General features: G+C 46.0%; 1 protein-coding gene across 2 annotated transcripts in view; it reads left to right on the top strand.

Annotated features, from left to right (window-relative positions):
- The window catches only part of Tgfbr2 (transforming growth factor beta receptor 2), an 88020-nt gene that overhangs the window by 2528 nt on the left and 60127 nt on the right, over window positions 1-25365 (top strand). Inside the window, exon 2 of one of the 2 annotated variants that reach the window (XM_021206646.2) lies at window positions 14689-14763. The exons of the other annotated variant lie outside the window; for it this stretch is intronic. Coding sequence (XP_021062305.1) covers window positions 14689-14763 — 75 coding nt within the window. The remainder of the gene's footprint in view (window positions 1-14688; window positions 14764-25365) is intronic. 2 annotated transcript variants of the gene reach the window in all.

Raw genomic sequence — 25365 nt, 5'->3', positions numbered from 1 at the left:
TTTTTTTTTTTTTTTTTTAACATTTTATGGAATTGCCATTCCAGAATGTTTGGACAGTTCGTTTTGAGTTGTATCCAAGTGGTCAAAGTTTTAAAAGATGGTTTAAAAGATGGACGAATGGAATTCCACTGGCCTTCTCAGTTTCCACAGAAGGGAAAGGTGTTGCCAGGATTTGTCCTGACTTAGTGGTAAATTGTGAGACTGTTTCTCAAGATACCTTAATGCAGTAGACAAAGGGAAAGAACAAGATTCTTCACAAAATCCTAGTCAGTCCTAAACAAACACATGTCTTATACTTACCAGCCCGACAGATGAGCAAGCGATTTCAGCAGAAGAGAAATTTACACTAAAAAAAAAAAATTATTTTAAACTTTTGTCCTCATGTTTCTCTGAGGGTTCTGTGCAGGAGCCCTGCAATAGGGTGGGCGTACACTTGAGTGCTCACGAGTGTGGAGGTCAGAGGTGACATCGGGTGCTCACGAGTGTGGAGGTTAAAGGTGACATCGGTGTCTTCATTTACCAAGGCAGGCTTCTTAGATGGTGCAAGGATTCTAGCTGAACCCAGGGTGCACTGTGAGGGCTTGTCCTGCTAGCCAGCTTGCTGTGGAGACCCCCAGTGTCTGCCTCCTGGGTGCAGACACTAGAGGAGACCAGCATAGCCTCCTGGCTGCTTATGTGAGTGCTGGGGATTTGATTCCAGGTCCCTACACTTGCATGGCAAGTGCTTTGTGGGCTGAGCTGTCTCCTCAGCTGACAAGAAATATACTTAGACAAATTTTAATTTAAAAATGTATTTATTTATTGTGTGCGTGTGCGCGTGCTACATGATTCTGTGTGGGAGGAATCAAGGGACAACTATGGTGCTATGGTAGTTGGCCCTCTTCCTCTGCCTTGGGAGACCCAAGAACTTGGCTCTTGGAGCTTACCTGGGGAGTCCTCCTGCAGGCCTAGCAAATTAAATTAAAACACTTGTTTTTGATGTAGCATGTTCATGCTTCTAAGTGCTCAAAGATCAGGAGTGAATCTGAGGGGAAAACATACCCTGGATGCAGCAGACTTCAAAAGATATGATTTTGACTTTTTAGATGCCTACGGAAGAGTCCTCACAGAGGACTAGACCTTGGCCCTAGTGTCACAGGATGTTGTTATACCTAGCCAGGCCCTGGACCAAAAATCTTTAGTCCTTTAATCCTTTGGGCCTATCCCCCCCCCCCCCCAAGGTGCATTTTCAGCCCCAGGGCACTTCCTTTAATGACATCTTGTTTTTAACAAGTGGATTATGCAGAAAATGCTAATCAGGGCTACAATTTTCGGCCTCTGTTTTGATTTAGCACCCCACATTGAGGACTTCTCATTAAATGCCCACCTTCCCTTGGATCTCAGTGGCCTCCCTACCTCCTGTTTCATTCCATTTCTGCCCTAAACCAGCCTTTACAGTTTTCCTTACATTGATGAATAACTATTATTTATTTCATTGTGTGGCAGCTGTGGATGTGTGTAGGAGACTGTAGTGTATGCAGGGACCTGAGGAGGCCCGAAGGCGTTGGATCCTCTGGAGCTGGGGTCACAGATGGTTGTAAGCAACCCAGTATAGATAGATGTTGGGAACCAAATTCAGGTCCTCTGCCCTGGGAACAATTCTATTTTCCCAACCAATAATGGAAACTTCTGAATGCTATCTCCCAAACTGTCTTATTCTTCTTCCTTCTCAAGGATGTATAGACTGAGGACTCTACCCCAGATGAGTGCAACAGACTTGTTGTTACTCAGTTTGTTTCTTTGAGCTCCCGTATCATGTCACAGACAGAGCACAGGACACATTGGGGATTCGAACACTGTTAGGTCCTGTTTGGTTGCTCTAGTCACCCCCCCACCCTAAACCCCCATGCTTTGCTGAATGCACAAGATGGGGTGCCTGTTGGATGTTTCCTTCTCAGTGCCGCTGCATGAGTTTCTCCTTGCTGAGTTCTTATGTTGCCATCTCTGCCTGGTTGTAGACCAGCCCTAGACGATCCACAGTCCTCCTTCAGTCTACTTATGCAAGCTGGACCAAAGCCTGTCCCGCCTGTCTTTCTGTTGGATGGGCCAGGGTAGAGTGAGAGCCACACATGGAAGATCAGGTTGTCTTGGGTTACAGTCCCGCCTCTCCCTCGCTGGCAGGGCAGCCTAGGATTCCTCAGCTCTCACTGGATAACTTTGGGGAAGACAGAATAAAGTAATGCTTTCAGGTGCTTAGCCCCGTGTTCACACCCCACAGGCAGCTCTGGATGTTACTAACTCTCAGTCACACCCGACAAAGGCTTCACCTACCCCATTCTTTCTGACTTTGTGTCCTACCAAGGTTGAGAGCAGCAGATCTCAACCTGTGGGTGGAGAACCCGCCTGGCCAGAGACGTATATCAATCATATAACCTGCATATCGGATATTTACATCATGATTCATATCAGTGGCAAAATTACAATTGTGAAGTAGCAATGGAATACTTTTATGGTGTGTGTGTGGTGGGGGGAGGGGGGTCACCACAGCATGAGGAACTGTATTAAAGGGTCACAGCATTAGGAAGTTGTGAACCACTAGGGCCTCCCAGGCCTCAGTTCTGGGAGCTGCTCCTCTCTGGAACCTCTCTCTGGAACACCTATCTGACCAATTTTCCTCATCTTTGAAGACCCTCCTTGGGCCTCATAAGGAGACCTGCTTTGAACGTGCCAGGTGAGCCAAGGGCCCCCTCCTCTGTTCACTCTCAGTTCTGAACACAGCAAGCAGTGATTTTTTGTGTGATTCCCGAGAGTCCGTTGAGCCTCGTTAGCTGCTCAAGGGCAAGCAAGGTCTGTCACTCAGAGGCTGGTCTCCAGGGCTGCCCCAGGACGACAGCTCATTCTCCTTCAGGAAGGACTGAGCTGAACCAGCTCCCTTCATCCTGCTGGGGCTAGTGTGTGTGTGACTGCTGGGCAGGCTTCCATACCCAGGGGTCCCCTGCTATGTTGGGCATTTGGTCCTGGATTAGCTTGGCTATTGATTTGCTCTTGCAGCACCTGTGGTTGGACTCAGGACTTGGCATATCTCCATCTTTCTCTTACCTTTGTAGCAGGGTCTCACTAAACTGCCCCACTGGCCTTAAGTCCCCTGGGGCAAAGCCGCCCTCAGCCTGCACTACTTTTGCTTCAGCCTTTACTAGCCAGGCCTCGGGGTCTGTACCTAGCCCCCCCCCCCGGCTATTTCTATGCTATGACATTGATTCCTATATTCTGACCAAAGATAGAAAAAGATGTTTTGACGTATGACAGAGTTTTAAACTGCTATAGAGCGTTCAAAACCATGACACCTTAGCGAGGTTTTCACCTATAAAATTAACCTGCAAATCCTAGATATCTCTCTCTCTCTCTCTCTCTCTCTCTCTCTCTCTCTCTCTCTCTCTCTCTCCTTGTCTTCCTCCTTCCCCCTCCTCCTCCTTCATTTTCTCAAAGATTGTAGAAAGGGGACAATAATCACAAAATATAATGCTGAATTTATACACAGGTTTTGTCACGTTTTACTGTTTGTTTGTTTGAACAACACAGAATGACCAAGGTTTTATTCTATGACCTAGAATGTAGACGAGGCTGGTCTCACACTTGCAGTAATCCTCCTGCCTTAGCCTCTCAAGTACCGCTCCTCTGGCGTGAGCCACCACACCCATCTTGAATCGAATGGTTTATGTTTCCTACCCACCTAGGCTTTATGTTTTGGTTTCTGAACAGTGTATCTAAGGGAAGTATGTGCATCCGAAATTGGCTGTCTATCACTGAGCATCCTGGGGAGTATTTAGGTCAGATGCAAACCACTAAGGCATTTCAAAATAGGCTACGCGAAACTGTACTTCCTGACCCTGGCTCAGCATATTCAGCCAAGTGCTATATAAAAGTTTAACCCTGAACCCCTGCAAGGTTTTGCATTCTGCTCCTGTGGATCTTTGGATGGCTGAAGCTGTGGTGCCCAGGGATGAGCAGTAACAGCCTGGCGTTCACAGCTTGTCCTTCCTCCCACAGGAGTCTGTCACCTCCGACAGGACAAGGAGGGATTGATCACCCTGTTTCTGGGTGGGGTTTGCTGAGGGGTTCAGGAAGCTGCAGGAGTGCCTGGGCTTGTCTTGAGTGCCCTTAGGAAGAAGGGTGACATTGCTTATTTAATCATAGGAAGAGACCTAAAGGATAATTCTTACAATTCTCTATCTCATAAATAGGTAGAGGCTGTGTGTGTGTGTGTGTGTGTGTGTGTGTGTGTGTGTGTGTGTGAGAGAGAGAGAGAGAGAGAGGGGGGGGTCTTCATAGAGAAGCTGAAGGGTCAAGCAGATGTCATATTTGAGAGTGGAGGAACCTTCACCCCTCAGATGTCCACAGTGGGTCAGCCCTGGTTGGTTCACACACTTTTATGATCTGCTCTCGTTTTTGTTTTTTTTTGTTTTTTAATTTCATTTTGTATGTCTAGTCATTGCACACATTACTCTCTGCTAGAAGGATGTTTTTCATGGAAATATTCATTGTGTCTCTTGATGGTCTTTGTGACACAGAAAATCAAGACAGGAAGAGTGAGTGTCTTGCCCGTGGGTGATCCACAGTTCCCAGCCCGACAGTGATATCATGGTCGTGAGAACCAGGGTCGCTGAGGCGTTGGTATTGCTAGCAATTCAGCTACATCATGCTCAATACAATACAATAAATATGTGTTTATTGTAAAATTGCACAATGTATTGTACAGGGCAATGAAGTCTATTGTACAATTCAAATTCCAAGCATACAGGACCATCACATAGGTCTGGGGCTCAGACAACGGCTGGTGGTTCAACGCAGAATAGATTTAACCTGACTTTATGAAGATGAAAAAATTTACCTTTGAGGTCCAGTTAATTGGAAAGCCTGTAGCTGGGGAGGACTCTTTTTTTTTTTTTTTTTTTTTTTTTTTACATTGAAGCCTGGTGGATTGGGACTCATTCTGGACTGGGTCCTTCTCTTTCCCCTTTTCCTCCTGTGTCAGTAGCCCTTGAAGCCCAGGCTGTCTTCAAACTCACTACGTAGCTAAGGTTAACCTTGAACTCCTGACCGTCCTGCCTCTACCTCCCCAGCACTGAGATTACAGTTATGTGACACTACACCTGGTTTATATGGTTTAGGGATAGAACCCAGGGCTCTGTGTTCTTCCCCAGTGAGAATCTAGATGCCCCCTGTAGAACAACTGCCCCCTTGGCTGCAGCTGACCCAGTCTCTGGCTTCCTGCCTAGGTTTTGAAGGGGGACCTGGCTTCTGTGGGCTGAGGCTATAAACCGTCAGAAGGAATTAGCTGTAGGGCAAGAGCCTGTGATCCACGGTGAGATAGTATCTGGGGAAGGTCAGGCATCTAGGCCCTCCCTCTCTTTATCTGATGAAATATTTTCTTCCAAATATTTTCAGCATTGCGACTAAAATATGAGCTTGGTATATGACCGTGTCCTGGGCTTTCAAGGGCATCCATCCTACTCAGGCATGCCCGTGGGGTGGGGACACGCTTCAGATTTCTAATCCTTGTTCTGCTCCCTTTATGACCATGGTATGTGGATTGCTAAGCCTTTCTGCCCTAATCCCTCACCTTCTAACTACAAGGATGCTTGGGCCATCTTGGAAAGGCCTTCCTAGCCTCTAGTAGGGCTCCTTATACTCTAGTGGTTCTCAGGCTGTTTGTTGTGACCCCTTCGGGATTGAGATTCTGATAGCCTGCATATCTGATATTAAAGGGGTTCAGCATTGGGAAGGCTGAGAACCATGGCTTTAGAGGATACACAGAATAAGCAAGGAGGAAGGGAGAGGAGGGGAGGGAAGGCAGAAAGAGGGGCAAAAAGAGGAGAGAAGAAAGAGGGGCGTAAAGAGGAGAGAGAACCCTTGAGAAGATGCAGGTCTCCATCTCAGTGTCATGCTTCTAAAAATTTACTTTTATTTATGTGTACATATATATACATCTGCATCACGGTATTTATGTGTGCAATTCAGTTGCCTGTGGAAGCCAGGAGAGGGTGTCAGATGACCTGGAGCTGGCTGTGGGTGCTGAGAACCATGGGCATAGCCTCTGCTCTAACTACTGAATCCTGTCTTCATCTCCTCGTGGTGGAACAGGCCACAGAGAGGAAGACAAGATGTCAAGCAAGGCTCCCATTTCCCAGGGAAGGTCCTTGAGCATGGAAGGACATCTGCAGTTCAACCAGGCCTTCCAATGAATACTGAGGGTTTTGTACTTGTCAACCAAGGCACAAGGGTTCATTTAGCCCAGCACCACATTTGTTTGGTTTGTGACTTGTACCTGTTTTTGGCCCATGGCATTCTCTTCCTGGGTCTTTCAGTGTTTGGGTGGGCTAGACATGAGCCACATTCCTCTGCAGAATTGGACAAAGGTTGCATCTGCCGACTGCATCCTGTTTTCCCTGGAGCAGAGAACATGACCATTAATGAAAGCCAGGACCCTGGCCATCTTCTAGGGTGAGGAAATCCCAGTGTTGGTACAGTGGCAGTTTTGTTGAGGGGATGAGAGCTCAGTCCGCTGGGCTTGTTTGGTGGCAGCAGCTTCCAGAGTTTCCAAAGCCTTGGTTCCATTTCCTCTGCATAGCGAGATGATTAGCACAGGGTGAATGCATTTCTCTGGTGTCATGAATATTTCATTTGAGCATCCACGGCTTCTCAAGTGTTCTTTAAAAATGGGAATTTTAGGACAGTTTAGGGAAGTTAAACCCTTTCCTCAGCTCTAAGGCACAGGACTAGTAAAAGTATGCTTTTTGGAGAACTGTAGGTTTGGCTGAACACACAGATGTTTGCCGGAAAATAAGGGCTGGTGCATCTTTCCAGCCTATGCCACAGTGGCTCTTCATCTGGTAAAGCTCTACACTGTTTTAAAAGATAGGTTTACTTTGAGGTGGATCACTCACTGGTCTCTAGGGATAACTGCTTACCTCCCCCAGGCTTTGTAAGCCTCTTCTATACAGAGAGATGCTGGCTGGTGATTCTGGGCACCTGGTAGTAGAGGGATCTGGGGTCGTTTTGGACACAGTTAACCATGGTGGGAGCTCTTGAGGACTGAGATCACCCCATGGCCTGGACATGCTGAGCCCCCACTGTGTGTTAGGGAGTACTCGGGACACCTCTCTCAAAGTGGGTTTTCTAATCCTAGTGTCTTAGGTCTCTGTGGCTGTGATAAATACCGTGTCCATAGGAGCTGCTGAAGGTAAACACCTGTATGTCACAGCTCATGACTGAGGGAAGTCGGGGCAGGAACTCAAGGCTTTTAGGAGCCTGGAATCAGGAGCCGATGCGGAAGCCATGGAGGGGTGCTCCTCATGGCTTGCTCAGCCTGTTCTCTGATAGCACCCCGAATCACCAGCCCAGGGTTGGCACTGCTCACAGTGAGCTGAACCCTGCCACACCAAGGAAATGCACCATAGGCGTGCCACCGGGCACTCTGGTGGGGCACTTTCCCAACCGAGGCCACTCTTTCCAAAGGACTCTAGTTTGTGTCCAGTTGACACAAGAACTAGGCAGCACATGTGTTAAGTCTTTTAAAGGATTTAGTTTTGGGATCTAAACCCACAGTTCTTAGGTGTGCTGAGTCTGGATTGTCTTAGTCAATATAAGGGGAGACTCTAGGAGTTAAGAGAAATAATGGTATATTTGATATGCTTGTGCTACAACAGCATGTAGAGTATTATTTTCCTGTTTAATTTCCCTAGTGAACTAAAATCAGACCTGATCCATGTACATTGTACATCATACCCGATGAACAATGGCCTTAAGGTGAAAATGCAGTGTCCTGCAAATCACGAATTCTCAGCTGAATGGTGGAGGAGTGGCACCCAGGGACATTGGGTAGCTTTCGTAAGACAGGTGGCATATTGGGAAGACCTGGGGAAGTTCAAGTCTGTAGTCCCTAGTCAAGGATACATAAGGTGGATCGTGACGTGGGAGATTTGCCATGAAGTGTTTGGAAGTTAACTTCCAAGACCTCCCTAATAGAAGCACAGCTCCTGGTCTTGCGCTGTGGCTGATGTGTATTATCACTGCAAACAGTATTTAGGAAGCTGTGCAAGGCCTTTGCTTTCCTGCTGAATGTTTTCCTAAGCCTGGGGGCAAACCAGAATACTTAATATGGCACCACCTAGAATGAATTATGAAGACAGTTTTAAAAATGAGACAGACATGGCTCCAAGATTGCTCTTCCAGAGCACCCAAGCTCAGTTCCCAATACACACGTCCAAGAGCTAATAACCAACTGTAACTGCAGCTCTAGGGGAATCTCACGCCCTTCTCTGGCTTCCACAGGTTCTGCATCCCCAGGTACATAACCAAGCAGACACACAAACATACACATAAATAAAAGTGAAAACAAATTCGGAAAAAATCAACGATAGATTCCAATTTAGGTCTTAGAGGAAAGATGGAAGATTCTTTTTTTTTTTTTTTTTTCTTACAACAGAAGGTATTACAAGATCATTTGAAAAGGATGATTTAAAAGCATGCAAGAAAAAAAAAAGGAAAAATATTAAGAGAAGGGAGTTTGTCAAGCTACAAGTGCACACAACGGTTTGTTTTTCTATAAGGGTTTTTGTTTGTGGCATTTATAATTTGTATAATACCGTGCTAATAATTCTAAGTAAGCGTTCGGTCTCATAGCCAAGTTCCTGTTCTTAATCATGCATTACTTTCTCAGCAGAGTGCCTCTAACATGTCTAAACATCACCTTCCTCAAGACCTAAAGCTGTGCCTAATGGTAGGGCTCACTCACTGGCTTAGGAGATGTCGTTAAGAATGCCTTCTCCTCCTTCCCCCTAGCTGTAAACAGAGACTGAAGTCTGCACTATGGCTTCTCTAGAGTCACTAAGCAGAAGCCTTCCCTCACTCCACCCCTTCAGGCTCAGCTAAAACCGTTCATCACTTGCCTCCCTGTGTCAATGAGGAAGGACCTTGATCTTAAATGAAAAGTACCCCAGAGCCGACCCTTATTTTGAGATCAGAGGCACAGACAGCAGTGGGGACTGAGGCACCAGGCACAGGAAGGTGTTTGGGGACCGGCTTGAATGTTGACTTCAGTGGGGCTTCTTTTTATTTGTGATGAGACTTGGACTAGAAGAGATTTTTTGCTTTTTTTTTTTTCTTCCGGTGTGTGTGTGTGTGTGTGTGTGTGTGTGTGTGTATGCACATGCACACGTGCGTGCACATGGATGCAGGTGCCCAGGAATCAGGTTCCCATGGAGCTGTGTTTACAGGCAGTTGTGATATGCCCAACCATGGTGCTGGGGATCAAACTCAGGTCCTCTGCAAGGATGGCCCACACTCTTAATTACTAAGCCGTCTCTCCATCTCTCACGTCTGGCTTTTATATATGGTTTCTGGGGATACAAACTCTGGTCCTCCTGCTTGTGTACCTTCCCCTCTGAGCTCCCTCCCTGGCCCTCTGAAACATGTAACTCTTTATGCTAATAGAGAAAATGACCAAGGTTGACTCAGAAACCATTTATTAAATCCTGAACTAATCCGAATAGAAAACAACCCAAATCCTCATAGGTCAGACCCACCATTTCCCTGGCGTTTTTAACTCGCTATTATTAAAGAAAAATGAAGAATGCATCACCATGGTCACTCTGAGAATTCCCTGCTGCAGGCCTGTGAGTGATAGGCTGTGGTCATAGTAGGTTTGCCTTAGCCAGAAGTCATGGCTGGCTCAAGGCAGCCCCACTTGGTTTGGTGGTGAGGCCATTTTTCTTTGGTCACTGACAGAGTTTGGTTCTGATCTTCCCTTGAATGGGTGAGATGTTCCGGAAGGGTTTTCCCTAGGTAGAAAAATCAAGAAGGACTTCAGTCTGTCTCAAAGACGATGCAAGGTCTGTCTGTGTGCCTTGGTGAAAGAAAGCAAGCCTGTGGTATAATTGGTGTTCTGCTGCCTTCCAGAGATTGCACCACCGCTTTCCTTAAAATACTCTGAGAGGGGACAGACATTGCCAGGGCCTGGCAGCTTCTAGACCTCTGTTAAGGCAGGGGAGGAGCTGCTGAGGCCTGTAATTGTATTTCTGTTTAGTTTACAGACTCTTGTTAGACATAGGGTAGAAATATTTTGGATTTTGGTGTGTGTGTGTGTGTGTGTCTGTCTGTCTGTCTGTGTGTGTGTGTGTGTGTGTGTCTGTGTGTGTAAATCTGTGTGTAGGTACACATGTACTTGTGTGCAAAGGTAGGGACATCCTGGTTTCCATTCTGCAGACACCATCCACCTCCTGTGTTTGAGGCAGGGTCTCTCACTCTCCTGGTTGGCCAGGCACCCACCAATCTCTACCAGCTTTGTATCATGAATGCATGCCACCTAATGGCTTCTGGGGGTAGAGAGGCTCCATTTTCTTCAAGGGTGTGGCTGTTGGTAGTTCAGCCATCACCCAGTGGATGCCCTATACCCCAAAGTATATGAAAAAATTGTTAAGAAGAGAACATGCAGTTGGGCAGCTATAGGAGGAGCTAAGGAAATGAGATCAAAATACATTATCAGCAAATTAATAATGATAATGATTTGGTAAAGGAAAGAAACAAAAAATGAACAAAAAAAAACCAAGAGAAGAATGCACCGACAATGCACACCGCATGTTCAGCGTTTTACGTGGTACTGGGATACAACTCAGGTCTTCACACTTTCTAGACAAGCCCCTAGTCACACAGCCATCTCTCATCTCCAAGGGTAGGGACGGCTCTCAGTGTTTCTCTTGTGACCATATATATCCTGTTCACATTTTAGTCTCTGGAACCATTATGCTTGGAGGAAATGGTCGTTTGATATCATCTGCTTCACAAAATTTGTAAAAGGGAAAAATCAAACCAGGGCGTTTGACTGACAGTCTGGAATCTCTCAGTTACGTGGTTCTGAACTGAATATAACCTCTCACCCCACGCTGGGCACTCTTATTTTTATCATGACCGTTGTTAGGAAGACATCTGTGGTCTTCGTCCACATGGCCATTCTCAATACCATCCGCTTCCCTCTGGTGAGCAAGGGGCCATGTAGGCTTTAACCCACACTGGGCCCTTTGTACCTTGACATCCCTTAAATCGCCCTCCACACTCAGGGCCGAGTGTGTGCACACCCAACAAGTTCACAAATTAATGGTAGTTGTTTGGGGAGTTAGTTCTCAATTTTTCAATATTGCTTCCTTTTAAATGATTCATTTATTTACATAATTTACACGGTAAATATAATTTTTTTCTTCTTTAAACATCCATTTGTTTATTTTGCTTACATGTGGAAGAGGAGAACATGGGATGGAGAACGTGCGGAGGCAGGAGTGTAATTCATTCCAGAGAGTTCTCTGTTTTCATTGTGTGGGCCCCTGTGACCAAACTCATGGCCTTATGCTTGGATGGCAAGCCCTTCAGCCACTGAGGCACCTCCTTGACCTATCTCCCATCTTTTCCCAATTTTCTTATTTTGTTTTGAGGAGCTTAATTCGCCAAAGCTCGGGAAGGACTCCCTAAGTGCACCCACAATGCACCTGCTCTCTGGACACTGACTTTAACCTTTCCTGAGTGGGTCACCACTTGCTGGCCTCTGTACTTTCCCCAATCCTAAGGCAGCTTTAAACCCTGCCTATTTCAGTGCTCCAGGCTCCTCAGTACCTGTCTGTGATAAACACGCTTAAGTAACATTGACACCATAAATAGTTCTCAGGACTAAGTTTCTGACCTTTCCAATAATTTTTTTTTCTCATTTAAAAAAAAAAAAAACCTTTGCCATCAGAACTGTACATGACAAAAGAAAGAAAAATAAAAAAAAAAATGCCCACTGCCTGCTACATCAGTTTCAAGCTGCTTCCTGTTGTATCAAATCTCAACTGCTTCATCAGGCTGACTTGCCATCCTTGGGGTATTTAGTGAGATGCTATTTACAGCAGAGCCCTGCTGGGTGAACTGTAGAGCTTTTTGGTATTAGCTTTACTCTTCAGTTAAGCAACCACAACACTAACTTTCTCTTGAAGACTCTCCAGGCTTCTCCATGGTCACGCTTAACTTTAATCAGCCTGCACATATTTCTGTTGGTTAAATTTCCCTTGACTCGGTCTTCCGTGGGTTTTCGCCCTGAGACCTTGGGAACCACATAGCTTCCCTTCTCCATTGAGGTCAGAGTCCTCTGTGTGCTTCATCCACACACTAGACAATGCCTCGCAGATCCATTTCATGAGAACATGCCTAGGTCAGACAGAGTTTCATCTCTTTTTCTACTATTGCATACTTCATGCCCTGACTCCGAATTAATCAATTAATTATTAATGACTTATTTTGGATGTGTGTTTATGGTATCTGTGAGGATATACATTTGTGTATATATTCATGGGATGTGGGAGTGGGGACTTGGTGTGTCTATGGTACGTGTGAGGGCTATCATAGACACACCCATCCACCCGCCATTGGTCACCTTTTAAAACTGCTGAAAACATTTCTCTCCTAAGATTTTAATGATGATGTTAGTGAGGGTGCTTGTGGTAATTACATAACTAGTTACACTGTTCAGGGTATTGCTGGGCATTGTCACCCACATATTAATGGAATGGCTAGGATGTATGTCTCCAGGGCACAGAAGAACTCCCAGTTTCTTCCTAAGGAGGATTGATTTTGTTATTTGACAGTTCTGTGATGCACATCATGAATTCTGACTGCTTCCTCTTCACAGTCTCTCTTATCTCCTCCCAACACCCCCATCGTTCCCTTACCTGGGCAGTACATGGCTTTTGGGATTGTGACCCATTTTGATAAGCAGGGCCACGCATGTGACAGTTGAGTTGGCTGCATACATTCCCAGCTTCTTAACAGTTCAACGGTATCTTCTTGAATCACAGCTACAACTTTAACTCCCATCGACTAAGTCCATTGGTTTGGTCTCTGCCGATGTGCAATAACAAATTCCCACTTCAGCCTCTTCTTTTCCTCTTGGCATACATATGTATGTATTGTATGTATGTGTATATAGTTCCTCTGTGTGTGTGTGTGTGTGTATGTATGTAAGCATGTTGAGACCAGAGGTTAATGTTGAGCATCTCTTTCTATTGTTCTGTATGTTGTTGTTGTTGTTGTTGACAGAACCTCTCGTTGAACCTGGAGCTCATCAACTCCGTTAGACTTCCTGGTCAGTAAGTCCAGGATCCTCCTGTCTCTACCCACACAGCGATAGGACTGTAATGTAAACACTGTCATGTCCAGCTTTTGTCTCTGGCTGTCATGCATCCAAACTCATGTCCTCTTGGGTACATGGCAGACACTTCAGAGTCATCTCTCATCCCCTGAGGCTCCTTGTATGTAAAGAGCAACTGCCTAGGTATCCAATGTTGACATGAGCCATGCTTTGTCAATCAAAACAGCCCAGGACTTCTCTACTTCTTTAGATGTTCATCTTTTACAAGCTCTGGGAAGGGAGATGAGAAATGATGTACAGCGGATACAAGGCTAGCGGGTCATCAGCGCTGTAGCAGGGCTTATCAGCAGGTGGGCCTGGGAAGCTTGGCCGAGTGTCATCGAGGGCGCGTGTCATTGAGGGTGTCACTTCTAGCAAATCTTTCACTGTGGTTTTGCCAGGGTATCCACTACTTGGCACTTATGCTCGCCGAATGGAAGAGTCCTAAAGTCAGAAGCAAATGGACAGGTCAGAAGGCACGAGTGCGGTGGCTGCAAGCAGAGCTTGGACTGCGTTCCCTGAGGGCTGTATGCACTCCGTCGGAATAGCCAGGGCGGAGGCAGGGCTACGATGTTAGTGAGCTTCGCATCTCTGTTGGCTACTCTTCTCACTGGTGGGACGAAATGCCCGAGGAAAGCAACTTAAGGAAGGAAGGGTTAGTTTGGCTCACAGTTTGGACTCCTGTCAATGCTGGTGATGAAGACATGGACCCCGCCCCCTGCCCTCCCCCGCCCCCTGTAGTCAGAAAGCAGAGAGAAATACAAACTGGCCTTTGCTTGACTTCGTCTTTTCCTTCAGTTTGAGGCCTCAGCTCATGAGACGTTGCCCTTTACAGTCAGGAAGGGTCTTTTCTCTAGTGACATCTCTCTGGGAACACCCTCACAGACACACCCCGAGTTGCGTTTTCCGGATAATTCTAAATCCAACCAAGCTGCCGGTCAAGTCGAATCACTTCACTGCTGTGTCCTTCTCTGTTCCGTATAATCTCGAAACACATTTAATGCCTTTCACTGTTAGAATGGATATGAAATGAATATTAAAACGAAATGAATATTTAAAATGAACATTAAAATGAAATGATGAATTTTAAAAAACAAAACCGTTGTGCGGACTGGGAATCGAGCTCAGTAGTGGAACGCCTGCCTAGCATCTGGGGGGGCCTGGGCTTCAATTCCCAACACCACACAGAGTTCCAGAGTGATTATTTACCCACTTCTCCAGGCAGATGGGAAAGTAGCGCCAGGAAAATGGGGCAGAGAACCAACTTGAGTTACTTTATTCTCAGTGAAATAGGCAAAGACCAGAAGCTAGACTTGGAGGCTATGGTCAGACAAGTTTGAAGACAACCTATTGACTATACCCGACTCTAGTATTCTGTATCTAATCTTTTACAAGAATACAAGACTTTGTTAATTGGAAAATGTGTTCACTTGCATGCTATTTTAAATCTTGAAACAGCCCTCTGAGAGGGTATAATAATTCTCCATCCCATTTTACAGATGTGGAAATGGAAGCCCAGAAAGATGCATCCATCCACCTAAGCTGTAATAGGACCATCCATCCACTGAAACATTGTAATGTATTCTGAATTTGTCTTTTCATATTTCTTTTGTTTGTAGTTATGATGTTCTCTCACTGCATCCCAATTTATAAGTAAGTCTAAGGTAAAAATCTAAGGTCACAAGGCTGGAGAGATGGCTCGGTAGCTAAGAGTGCCTGCTGCTTTTACAGGGGATCTGAGGTCAGTTCCTCAAACCCACATAGGGCAGATTGTAATCACCAGTAAGTCCACCTCCAGAGGATCCAACTCCCTCTTCTGGCCTCCATGGGCACTGTACTAGGGTGCACAATCCCATTCTCAGACCTATACTGTGTACATAATTTAAAAATGTTTATGCCCAGGTCTATTGTATTTTCACACACTTGTAGCTTAATGGTGGATGCGGTGGGACTGTTTTTGCTTTGAAAGTTAGAATGCTAGGGACTGTCTTCTTTTAGGTCACACTTCTCTCAAGGTTTTGCCCCTCCATTCTCATCTTAGTGGAGCTTAGACTACACAGAGTCATTTTCTTTTCTTTGGCTTGTGGGACAGCCTCTCTCCCGGGCCTAGTGCTGTCTGCTCTGTGAGGTTGTATTGCAGTTGGTGGGAGACATACATTGCAGCTTACAAAAGGCTGTGTGTGCCACACTGAGTGGTGCTGGAACAATCTTAGAACCCCAGCACTTGGCACATGGAGGAAAAGAGGGTTGAGAGTTCAAGTTCAAATTCTTGGCCAGCCTGAGTTACAGGAGCCCTGCCTCAAAATACCAAAATAAGTAAATAAATGAAAATATGTGGCAGTCTGCTAGTTGCTTTTGTTCTGTGACTCCCCACTTTCTCAGAACTTCAGGGGCCCAACATACCAGGGAACACAAATACATCCAGGTCTTTACCTTGTAGACCCAGAAGGCAATGATTAACTCAGTCTGCTCTTGTAGATGCTTAAACTTGAATCTCTGAATAAAGATATGAAGAAGATAAAAAGGGAGCTCAGAGGCAGAACATGAGTGAGAGAGATACCTACTGTATCGTCACATTGCTTAAAGAGAAACCAAGATGGCATTGGAGGGGTAGTGCAGCTGGTGTACAGCTGTGGTATTTCCAAAGGACATGGGATAAAGAATGACCCAAGGGACTTCGAGGTGGCTCAGTGGTTAAGAGCGCTTGCTGCTCTTGGGGATATGAGTTCAGTTCCCAACACCCATGTCCAGTGCCTCATAAACAGCAGTAACTCTAGCTCTAGAGAATCACTGGCCTCCTTGAATGGCCTCTTCTGGCCTCCTTGAATGCTTGCACACATGTTATAATTAATTACATAAATAAAATTAATAAGAGAAATCTCTTAACAACAACAACAACAAAAGAGTAACCTTGTCTAGCAGACAGTGCGTGGCTTGTCAGTTTATCAGGCTAATTGGCACCCCTGATTCTGTATCGATTGCTTTGCAGAAGTAATATTATAAAAAATAAGATTTAAAAAAAAGAAGTTGAGTCATGATATTTTATTTACTTTTGGTCAAAAACATGAATTAAACAAGCTCTGGTGACAGTGGCTGCATTCTCTCCGTTTCCACCAGTCATCAGCAGGGTGAGCTTCCTGTGGCTTGAGTGAGCTGGAGAGGCCTCAGGATCTTTCTTCCTGCTGGAGATTTTCCATTAAGGTTGAGCTTCGTCAAGCAATGACTAGATTAATGGGCTGGGCTTATGTTAGAATTGGCAAAGTTTTCCTCACACTCTTAGGGATTTCATTGTTCCTTCCTTCTTAAAAAAATGATTGCATATTTTTAAGTCTTCTGGGATAATCCTTTTTATATAATCCTTAAAAACTGTAATTTTTACATAACAAGCAACACCACCAAATTTGAACATTTCAGAAAGGGGCCCTTCAATGGTTAAGGGATTCAATGTCAATACAAAGGCTAAGGGAGAAAGTTAAATCACAGGGAGGTGGTGACTTAACATGTATCATGTTTATGCTATGACTGTGTAGCCTTGTGCTTCTTCAGAACAAGTTCTGACCTGAGGAACCATTTTCTGTTGGATCATAGGAAGGTAGCAGTGGTCTCCATGACCATCATGAGGGAACATAGCAACAGGCAGGCAAGCATGATTCTGGAGCAGTAGCTCTTGTGCACTTTGTAAAAGCATTCACCTGTTAATAAAAAGCTGATTGGCCAATGAGCTTAGGCAGGACATTAGAAGGTGGGACATTCAGCAGGAAGAAAGGGGGCAGGGAATGATGAGGTAGAGTCAGACACAGGGATTGGCCCCAGAACACTGATGGAGACAGCAGAAAGAAAAAAAAAATCTGAGGACCAGGTAACCACGTGGCAGAACTTAGTACGGAATAATGGGATAATTTACTCATGAGCTGGTTGGGGAAGAGACAAAGCTTATGGTCTAGCTATTTGAGAATATTTTGGAGTCTCAGAATTGTTATTCTGGGAGCAGGGGCTAGGAGACAAAACATGGGCATACAGAAAACACACAACAGCAGAAAGGTGTGAGCTTTTGAAACTTTAGAGCCTATGCCTTGATACAATGTCTCCAATAATGCCACACATCCTCATCCTTCCCAAACAATTCTACCAACTGAGGACCAAGCATTCAGTGCCTATGGAGACCATTCTCATTCTAGCTATCACACAGGGTCCCAAGTAGCCCAGGCAGGCCTTGAAGTCTTCATGTAGGCAAGAATGACCTTGAACAACCGTTCCTCCTGCCTCTGTCTCCTGGGTGCTGGGATTGCTGGCATTACAATCTTGTCCCCATGACTGGTTTCCTGGACCCAGGGGATCAAACTTAAAGTTTTGTACATTGGGCCGGGTGTGGTGGGGCACGCCTTTGATCCCAGCACTTGGGAGGCAGAGGCGGGTGGATTTCTGAGTTTGAGGCCAGCCTGGTCTACAGAGTGAGTTCCAGGACAGCCAAGGCCACACAGAGAAACCCTGTCTCGAAAAACCAAAAACCAAAAACCAAAAAAAAAAAGCTTTGTACATGGTAGGCAAGTACTCTACCAGTTGAACCATATCTCCAGACCTTAAGACACATTTTAGTTTTTAAAATTGTTTGTATCAAATTTATTTATTTATGTTTGTAGCTGATACATGTATGTGCATACATGCATGTGGAAGTCAGAGGACAAATGGAAAACTTTTGGAAGTCTGTTTTGTTCTTGTGGTGATTTGAATACACTTGGCCCAGGGAGTTGGCACTATTAGGAGTTGTGGCCTTATTGGAGGAAGTGTGTCACTGGGTGGAGTGGGGTTTGAGATCCTCCTCTTAGCTGCCTGGAAGTCAGTCTTCTCCTGGTTGCCTTTGGGGCAAGATGTATAACTCTCAGCTCCTTAACTGACTGGCCTGCCTGGATGCTGCCATGCTTCCTGCCATGATGATAATGCACTGAACCTCAGAACTTGAAAGCCAGCCCCAATTAAATGCTGTCCTTTATAAGAGTTGCCTTGGTCATGGTGTCTGTTCACAGCAATGGAAACCTAACTAAGACAGTTCTCTTCTTCTACCATGTGGTTATAGCCTGGTGCTTGATCAGGGTGTCAGGCTTGATGACAACCATCTTGACCCTCTGAGCCATCTTGCCGGCCTAAGAGACATTTTAGAAGTTCATCTTTCTCGTGGATGGGAAGGGGCTCACAGGGCTGAACATCTATTGAGAAGCTAGAGACAGTTGGTGACTGCTGAGGGGGATAAAGTTGGCTTGCTTCCAGGGTGGGACCCTGGTAGGTTGCCCAGGCTACCATACAGTCCAACATTTCCATGCTTCCAAATAAGACCAACTAGACATCTATAGCAAGGCATCTATACATCCATGCACCCATCCATTCATTTCTGTTGTCTGTCTGTCTGTCTGTCTGTCTGTCTGTCTATCTATCTATCTATCTATCTGAAAGAAGACATAAGGTGGAAAGGAGACAGGCAAGGACCTAAGAAGAGCTGGAGATGGGGAATGAGGAGTGGATTTGATTGAAACAAGACACATTCACGGAAACAAACAGCGGGGAAAAAAAACTGAAAAGAGAAGTTCTGCTTTGTCAGGAACTCCTCCAGCACAATTTTTCAAATGAATTTCCTTGTGTCCTGCTGTCACCATGAGGCCTGGCTGAGAAGTTCCACCCTTTCAAAAGACCGTAGCAAGCAACCAACAGAACTTATTCTGAAGAGTTCGCCCAGAGTTGTCTTTGAAGAGAGAACACAGTGAACATGAAGGGCCCTGGAGTCATGTCTTTCTACGACCTGCCTCTTCCCCAAACAGGGTTAGAAGCCGAGTCACTTTGGGTTGGGTCTGACCACACCTGCATACAACTCTGGAGCTGCTGCACCAATGCAGTGCGCCGTGCTCCAGACACACAGGGAAGTGCGGCGCTTACAGGCAGCCTCTCACCGTCCAGCTCTGATGGACTTGTCTGTCGTCTCTACCACTCCACATAGACTGAGTCTCTCCCTCCCACCTGTGCTTTTTATTTAATTTTTAAGGATTCATTTATTTTATTTTATGTGTATGAGTGTTGTGTCTGTGTGCATGTATGTGTACCATGTGCATGCTTAGTGTTCAGGAGTTCAGAAGAAGGTGTTGGATCAGGTGGAACTGGGGTTATAGGGGGTTATGGGAGCTAGGACTAGAACTTTGGTCCTCTGTAAGGTCAGCTTTTAACTTTTTTTTTTTTTTTTTTTTTAGCTTTTAACTTTTAACTGCTGAGCGATGTGTCCAAACTGACTGACTGACTGACTGTCTGTCTGTCTGTTTCTGTTTCTCTCTCTGTCTCTGTCTCTGTCTCTCTGTCTCTGTCTCTGTCTCTCTCTCTGTATGTGTGTGTGTATGTGTGTGTGTGTGTGTGCCACATGTACATTTGGACATACACATGTGAGGGTGGGTGTGTTTCCACATGTATGTTCAATCTACTGCAGGCTGGAGAACAACATCCCGGGTCAACCTTAGAAATGCCTTCTAGCTTTAGTTTTTGAGATGGGGTCTTTCCTTGGCCTGGAGCTCACCATGTAAGGTAGGCTGGCTAAGGCATAAGCCCAGGAACCCTCCGTTTACTGTCTTCAGGCCTGGGATTTCAAGCTACACCTCCATGACCAGCATGGTGAAGTTAGGGTTTGAATTCAAGCTTCTGTCCTTGCAGAGCAAGAGTGAACCCAGCTGAGCAATTCCAGCACCCCACCCCCGGGACTATGTCCTTTGCTGAACTGTATGTAATTTCCAGCCCTGGCTGTACATCCAACTCCTCTGAGAAGTTTTAGAGTAATCCCACTGCCTGAGTCAACCCCGTGGGCGTTCTGCTCACTGGCTTGAGCAGGGCTCTGCCTTCATCACAGTCTTTTAAAAAATCCCCAGATGCTTCTGATGTGGAAGCCAAGATAAAAAACACTGACTCAGCCAAACCCCAGTGAGGGCACAGATGAGCATGTGCCCAGGAATGGCGAGGTATTTAGGCAGGGTTCAGCACCTCCCATTCATTGGCATGCTAACAAAAATGAGCAAGGTTTCAGAGCAGAGCCCGGAAGAAGCAAGATTCTTTTACTTTGGAGACAGCCACAGAATGGTGGTTTCCTTGGGGATGGGGTGTAGCTCACTTGTCTGATGTGTGAAACCCTGGGTTCCGTCCCCAGGAAGGCATAGAATGGGAGGGGATAGCATAGGCTTGCTTGTAATCCCAGCCTTTGGAGAGTGAAGATGTCGGGATCAGCTACTCAGTGAACTGGAAGCCAGGAGTTCCTGTTCTTGAGGACTACCTGGGAGATTTGGGGGAGGTGAGAGAATGGGGGAGAGTCTCTCACTGAACCTGGAGCCTGCTGGTTCCATTAGGCAAGGCTGCCTGGCCAGCTGATCCCTGAGAACATCTGTCTTTGCCTCCCCTGGGCTGGGATGGCACACTACTGCTGCTCTCGCCTAAGTGATGAGGATCAAACGTGATGATCATCATGCAAGCCTGATAAGGGCTTGACTAACTGAACTCTCTCTCCAGCCTATGGGGTCTTTCCTTAGCACTAATTATTGGAGAGGAACAGATTAAATTCATTGTTCCCCACCCTTCCTATGGTCTGGAATAGTCCACAGCTTCTGTCTGCTCATCTAAGGCTCCTAGTAACATGGTTGAAAAGTATATTCTAACTATTCTGCTTCGTTGGAGGAATGTCTAGCCAGGGTGCTTTATATCATGTAGGATTTTAATCATCATCTTTGAAGGGCTAGAAAAATAGTACTTTTAGACTGGGGGGATGGCTTTGGAACTCAGTGGGTAAGAGTGCTTGCTTGTAAGCATGAAGACCTGAGTCCAAATTTCTAGTCTGGGTGGTGATGGTTACATGCGCTTTAACCCCAGTGCTCTGAAAAGAAGGGAATGGAGGATCACTGGGGTTTGCTAGTAGGCAACACAAACACACACACAGAGGCACGTGTACATACACAGGTGCTTACATATGCATACATGTGCACACATGAACAAACACACATGCTTACACATGTGTATGTACACACACATACACATACAAGCACATGTACATATATATGTGTATATATGTGTGTGTGTGCCTACACACATGTGCACACTCACATGAGCATACACACATACGTGCTTACACACACACACACACACACACACACACTTCTTTGCAGAGAGCTGTAAGAATAGTATTGTTGGGTTGCAGAGGTTGCCAAGGGGGTAATGTACTTGTACAAGCATAAGGACCAGAGTTTGGATTCCCTAGAACCCACATAAAAGCCAGTAATGTAGCCAGTGCTGTGCCTGCAGTTTTAGTACTTCTTTGATGAGATGGCAAATCCCCCGTAGCTCTCTGGTTTTCCTCAAGGAAGAAGGCAAGGGCTGACAGCCAACATTATCTCCTGACCTCCCCATGCATGTTCTTCTGTATGTACATGGACACACGCACATAGACACAAACACACACGTATGTATGAACATAGACACACACACATGAACATACACACAAATTCATGCTTACACACACACACATTAGTGAGGATTATGGGATTATAAGCAATGCAGATTCATCCTGGACAAAAAAGCAGAAGGTTGGGACAGTGGAGGGGTGAGAGGGACCCCTGGAAAGGCCAGGGAACAGGAGAGGTTAGAACAGCATGGTGACCCATTCTTATGAAAAAAAAAAAAAAAAAAAAAAAAAAAAAAAAAAAAAAACATAGTGAAACCCACAGCTTTGTATACTAACTTTAAAAGTCTCTCCTGGAGACCCAGGAAAGGAGGGGAAAGGGAGCCTTGGGCAGGTTGGGAAGCTTCAGGCTGAGGAATGCTTGCTTTTAACCAGGCTTGGCTTTTATCAATGTGTCCTGCAGAGAACTGGCTTCCCCAGGCAGGGCCTTGGGCTTTCCCCCTGTGAGCTGGTCACCTCTCTGCTCTGTCCTGGGAGCTTGGCAGCATTTGGCAGGCTGTGGCTGAAACCCTCCAAAAAAGCCTTGCGTTATATATATATAAAAAAAATCCAATGTTTTCTCTGAAATATTAATTTCCTTGCTCTAGGCTGTTGTGGGCTTTGCCTGGAAACTTAATCTCAGCCCCTGGGCTCTGCATTCTGTGTCTGTCACCGAAATGGGGCTTAGCAAGAATCACTTGATACCTTGGCAAGCCTTCCCCGTTTTAAACAGTCTTTTATCTTGGGGCCAGGGATTTGCGTTTGCAGAGGCTAGGCCAGGCCTACTCCAGCCCTGGCAGGTTGCAACTTGTTGCAGATCTAGTTGCAGATCTAGTCTGGCCATTTCTCTCACTACCAGGACCTCCTGGTGCTGCCACTCAGGGTTTAGGATTTAACAGGAGAGCTAATCCCTGTCATTAGTTGTTAGTAGTTTTCTGCTTTTGCTTCACCAAGGACACCAAAGCCAGAGCGCAAACTACCTAATAAAAGCCGCTACCCCTCCCCCTCCTCCTCCCCCTCCTCCTCCCCCCCCCCCCTCCCCCCACCCCTCAGCCTCCAGGGCAGAACTTTCAGAATAGATGACACCCAAGGCTGAAGCAGCAATCTTCTCTCTTCCCCAGAATTCCATTCCATTCCCAGTCTGCTATATTATCTGCGGTCTCTCTTCTTGAGGAGTTTGCTTACTATCAGTTTTCTGTTGGGTGTGTGTGTGTGTGTGTGTGTGTGTGTGTGTGTGTGTGTGTGTGTGCGCGTGCTCGCACACACATGTATGTTTGTGTTGGGGGAGGGGTGAAGAGGGTGTTGTTTGTCTTGTTGTTTTGTTTGTTTCTGTTAGCCCAGGCTGGCCGGAACTTTCTTTGGTCTTCTTCCCTTTCTTCCCCGTGCTAGGCTTACAGCCCTGGGCCATTTCTACCCCCAGAGAGTCTTCATGTTCCAATCTCCCCTAAACCTGAGGCTTCTAAACCCTGTCTCTCACTGGCCTGGAGGTCTCACACTGGGCTAGGTTGGCCATCAAGGGATCTGCCTGTACCTCCTCCCTAACAGAGATTACCATCAAAACTTGAGGCTGCTCTTCCTCCTCCTTATTCCCTTTCTTCCTTCGACGATGAGGATTGAATATCAGTCTTTAAGCTTGCCTGCTTGCATAGCAAGCATTTGACCCAGTGAGCTGTCTCCCCAGCCCCTCGGATGTCTTGCCCTGACGAAAAAAAATTGTTGTTCACGTGTGACTTTTGAGTGACTAGTGTGACATAGAAAGTATGTGATTTTTATTTCCTTTTTTTTTTTTCACTTTGGCGGTATTGATAATTGAGCCCAGGGCCTCAGGCAAGTGCTACCACGGGGCTACTGCCCAGCCTGATTTTACTTATCTTAATCTTAGTTATGAAAAGTATAGTTTGATGCTGGCTGCTCTACAGCTTGGGATCCTGCCCTTGACCTCAAGATTTCAGGAAGGTGCCTCTTGCCAGAGGCCTTTCTGGGGACGCTGGAGTCTGGCTCCAGTTCCACCTTCAGGGTCAGCTCCTGAAGGAAAAAAAATTGCACCATGACTTCTGACCTAATAATCTCCTTTCCACTGCTAATTCTGGCTACTTAAACCTGGAATTATTTATCTTTTACAAATTACTTACACTTATATCTGGATTTATCATCCTCCCCCCACATTTACTGTCCTATGTCCCCCATGAACATATCCTGATTCCTTGGTCAGCAACTGTAAATAGGTTTTCAGGGGTTTTGTTTTTGTTTTCGCTTCTGTATTTTAAAGATCAGATGAATTTGGCAGAAGAGAAGGGCATTTTTCCTGGAAGCCGAAGATGGGATACGGGAGGAGCTTTCAAAAGACTTGGAGGAATTATCAACAAGTGTGTACCGAGAGCCAGTCAGGGCGGCACGGCCAAGGTTGGAGATACCCGGCGTGCAGCCAGAAACTAAACGGAGTCTGTTTAAGTTTAAAAAACAGACTCAAGTCATAAATCAGAGGCAAATTTAATGGAAAGGACCAGAGGCTGGCCAGAGGTGTCTGTTATTTATGGGGTGTATCAGGAATAGCCTGGAGCAATGCCTCATCCTGTAAACTGCTCAGGCTTGGGGACCTGGGTTCTTCTTTCCAGCACGCACATGCATAAAGCTGGGCATGGCAGTAAGAACCTGTAACCCCACCTCTGGGGAGGCAGACACAGGAACATTCTTGGAGCTTCCTGGCCAGAGAATCTAGCCATATCAGTGAGCTTCAGGGCTGGAGAGAGCCCATCTCAAAAGCGAAGCTGAAGGGCAAGGGAGGAAGGGCGCAGAGATTGACCCCCAGCTGTATGTTCACACATATGCATGCGTGACCAAACACAGCACACACACAGAATGTGAAGTTAAAGAAGTAAAGAACGGCTCATTTGTTACGGTTATTTTCTGATCAGGGATTGAAGTGGAGGCAAGAAGAGGGAGGGTCTTGGGAGTGAGGACATTTCAGTGGAAGGAAAAACAGGGTAAGGGCCCAAAGTGGTGGCCGGCTGGCCAGTGGCTCACCACCTCCTGCCCTCAGCCCAGTCCTCTAGGGATTTCTTTAGCCATTTCCGTGTGCATCTCTCAATGCCTATTTCTTATGATGGACTCCACAAGAATTGGGATCTAGGTGGCCTGGCTGCTCAGGACAAGAAGATTAGGACAATTCCTATCCAAATATGCTCACCCGGTCATTTCCAGCCCCGAATCCTTCCTTCTCTCCAGCATGAAGTAGGTTTAGTGAGCAAGTTATTTGAATGGGGGTCCAAGTGAAGAGGTCAAAGTTAAGCAGATGGTAGAGCTTCCATAAAGGGACTTCTTGAGAGGTCTGAAATAGAGTGGGGGTGATCGCTCAGTTGATAAAGCCTTTGCCATGTGCAAGCAGGAGATGCTGAGTGTAATCCTCAGAACACATGCTAAAAACAAACAAACAAACAAACAAAGAGCTCGTGGCGGAATTTATCATTAAGGAAGCAGAGACAGTTGAATCTCTGGGGCACGGTGTCCAGCCTAACAGGTGAGCTTTAGCCCCATGAGGGACTCTGTCTCAAACAAACAGGGGTGTTGCCTGAGGAGCGACCACCAGGGTTGTGCTCTGACCTTCATACATATAGATGTGTATGTGAACACACATTTACAAACACATGTACCTGCATAAACATGACCTTACACACACACACACACACACACATACACACACACACACACACACATACACACACACACA

The sequence above is a fragment of the Mus pahari genome, chromosome 10 (assembly GCF_900095145.1).
Source record: "Mus pahari chromosome 10, PAHARI_EIJ_v1.1, whole genome shotgun sequence".
In the NCBI taxonomy this organism is placed as follows: Eukaryota; Metazoa; Chordata; class Mammalia; order Rodentia; family Muridae; genus Mus; species Mus pahari.
This window is presented reverse-complemented; position numbering and strand designations above follow the sequence as displayed.